This window comes from Protobothrops mucrosquamatus, unplaced genomic scaffold (genome assembly GCF_001527695.2).
Source record: "Protobothrops mucrosquamatus isolate PMUCROS unplaced genomic scaffold, P.Mucros_1.0 scaffold14372, whole genome shotgun sequence".
In the NCBI taxonomy this organism is placed as follows: Eukaryota; Metazoa; Chordata; class Lepidosauria; order Squamata; family Viperidae; genus Protobothrops; species Protobothrops mucrosquamatus.
The window spans coordinates 1-2,586 of NW_015400141.1; the positions used below are offsets into that span (position 1 = coordinate 1).

A 2,586-nucleotide genomic window follows, 5' to 3' on the forward strand; every position below is an offset into this window, starting at 1 on the left:
TGGAAAGAGCTTCAGTCAGACGGGACACCTTTATGCACATCAAAGAATCCACACAGGAGAAAAACCATATAAATGCCTGGAGTGTGGAAAGAGCTTCAGTCGGATGGACTATCGTGATAGACACCAAAGAATCCACACTGGAGAGAAACCATTTAAATGCCTGGAGTGTGAAAAGAGTTTCAATCGGAGAGGATGTCTCCAGAAACATCAGAGGTTTCACACTGGTGAAAAACCATATGAATGCTTGGAGTGTGGAAAGAGCTTTACTGCGAGCGAACAGCTCCGCAGACATCAATGGATTCACAGAGCAGAAAAACCATATAAATGTCTGGTGTGTGGAAAGAACTACAGTGAGAAGAGCAGCTTTTTGGTACATCAAAGAATCCACACAGGAGAGACACCGTATAAATGCTTACAGTGTGGAAAGGGCTTCAGACGGAACAGCAATCTTCGTGAACATCAAAAAATCCACTCAGGAGAGAGACAACCGTATAAATGCCTGCAGTGTGGAAAGAGCTTCAGACGGAACAGCAACCTTAGTGAACATCAAAAAATCCACTCAGGAGAGAAACAACTGTATAAATGCCTGGAGTGTGGAAAGACCTTCAGTGAGAGGAACTGCTTATTTCGACATAAAAAAAACCATTCAGGAGAAAAACCTTATAAATGCCTGAACTGTGGAAAGAGTTTCAGTCTGAGGGGTACCCTTCATAGACATAGTAAAATCCATTCAGGAGAAAAACCATTTAAATGCCTGGAGTGTGGAAAAAGCTTCAGTCAGAAGAGCACTGTTAATAGACATCAAATAATCCACTCAGGAGAAAAACCTTTTAAATGCCCGGAGTGTGGAAAGAGCTTCAATACTAAAGGAAGTCTCAATAAACATCAAAGGATTCACACGGGAGAAAAACCATTTAAATGCCTGGAGTGTGGAAAGAGTTTCAATACTACAAGAAGTCTCAATCAACATCAAACGATTCACACGGGATTAAAACCGTATAAATGCCTGGAGTGTGGAAAGAGTTTTAATGAGAACAGCAGCCTTGATAAACATCAAAGAATCCACTCAGGAGAAAAACCTTATAAATGCCTTGAGTGTGGAAAGGGCTTCATTTGGAAGAGCAGCCTGTATAGACATCAAAAAATCCACTAAGGAGAAAAACAATATTAATGCCTGGAGTGTGGAAAGTGTTTTATTTGATGGTGGAAACCTCTCTAAACAACAAAGAATCCACACTGGAAGAAAAACCGTATAAATGCCTGGAGTGTGGAAAGAGCTTCAGTCAGAATGGAAAACTGTATAAACATTAAAAAAAAAATCACTTAGGAGTGAAGCCCTAAAAAAGCCTGGAATGTGGAAAGAGCCTCAATGAGATGAGCAACTTTTATCTACATCAAAGAATCCACTCAGGAGAGAAACTGAGATACGAACCTAATGGAGCCTTGCCATTTGGTTCGTAAGTCAAAAAACTTGTCCAATGAATCAGAGTCAATTTTACAATTTTTTAAAATTAAATTCATTAATTAAATCAAATGGCTTGTTAAAGGAACAAAGATCTGACTTGCTATTTCCTTGTATAGCTGCCATGTTAATTGAAGTGGGAGGGTTTCTCCGCCAGCTGCCTATCAGCTGTTTCTGGCGTGCTCAGGAACTAAATTGCCTCCAATGTAGCTTGGAGCCATTGCAGTTACTGTTTTTTTTAAAAAAACAAAAAACAAACTTCTCACTAATTCACTTAAAAGTCTCCAACCAGGCACCCAGAGGGAGATGGGAGAGGAATTTGCAGAACTCTCAGCTTGCAATAGTAGCAGAGATGGAAGGGACCTTGAGCTCATCTAGTCTAACCCACAGGTCACAGAAGAGAGTATTTCTGATAAATGCCTATCCAGTCTCTTCTTAAAAGCTTGCAGTGATGGGGCATCCACAACTGGATGGGGAGGAACAGGCTTCGACTCAACCCGTCCAAGACCGAGTGGCTGTGGTTTCCGGCGTCACGACATAGCCAGTTGGCTCCATCCCTGGCTATCGGGGGCGAGTCATTAGCCCCCGCGGAGAGGGCCCGCAACCTGGGCGTCCTCCTGGATACTCAGCTGTCTTTAGACGACCATATGACAGCCGTGGCCAGGGGGGCTTTTCATCAGGTTCGCCTGATACGCCAGTTGCGCCCCTTTCTGGATCGTGACGCTCTACGCACGGTCACTCAAACCCTCGTTTCCCGCCTGGACTATTGCAACGCTCTCTACATGGGGCTCCCCTTGAGATGCACCTGGAGGCTCCAGCTAGTTCAGAATGCGGCCGCGTGGGGGATCCTGGGGGCCTCTAGATACTTCCATGTAACACCTCTCCTGCGCGAGCTGCACTGGCTGCCTGTGGCCTTCCGGGTGCACTTCAAGGTGTTAGTAACAACCTTTAAAGCGCTCCATGGCAATGGACCTAGGTATTTGCAAGACCGCCTCCTACCAAACACCTCCCTTCGACCAGTCCGCTCCCACAGAGAGGGCCTCCTTAGGGTGCCGTCGGCCAGTCAATGCCGGCTGGCGACCCCCAGGGGGAGAGCCTTCTCTGTGGCAGCTCCTGCCCTCTGG

General features: G+C 45.6%; 1 protein-coding gene across 1 annotated transcript; it reads left to right on the forward strand.

Moving 5' to 3' along the window:
• Window positions 1-67: 67 nt before the first annotated feature.
• LOC107301550 (zinc finger protein 502-like) lies at window positions 68-1,075 on the forward strand (the record flags this gene model as incomplete). The annotated part of the gene is made up of 2 exons (XM_029287131.1): window positions 68-545; window positions 717-1,075. Coding segments are annotated over 2 exons (837 nt in total), but the record flags the coding sequence as incomplete, so codon positions are not given.
• Window positions 1,076-2,586: the final 1,511 nt, after the last annotated feature.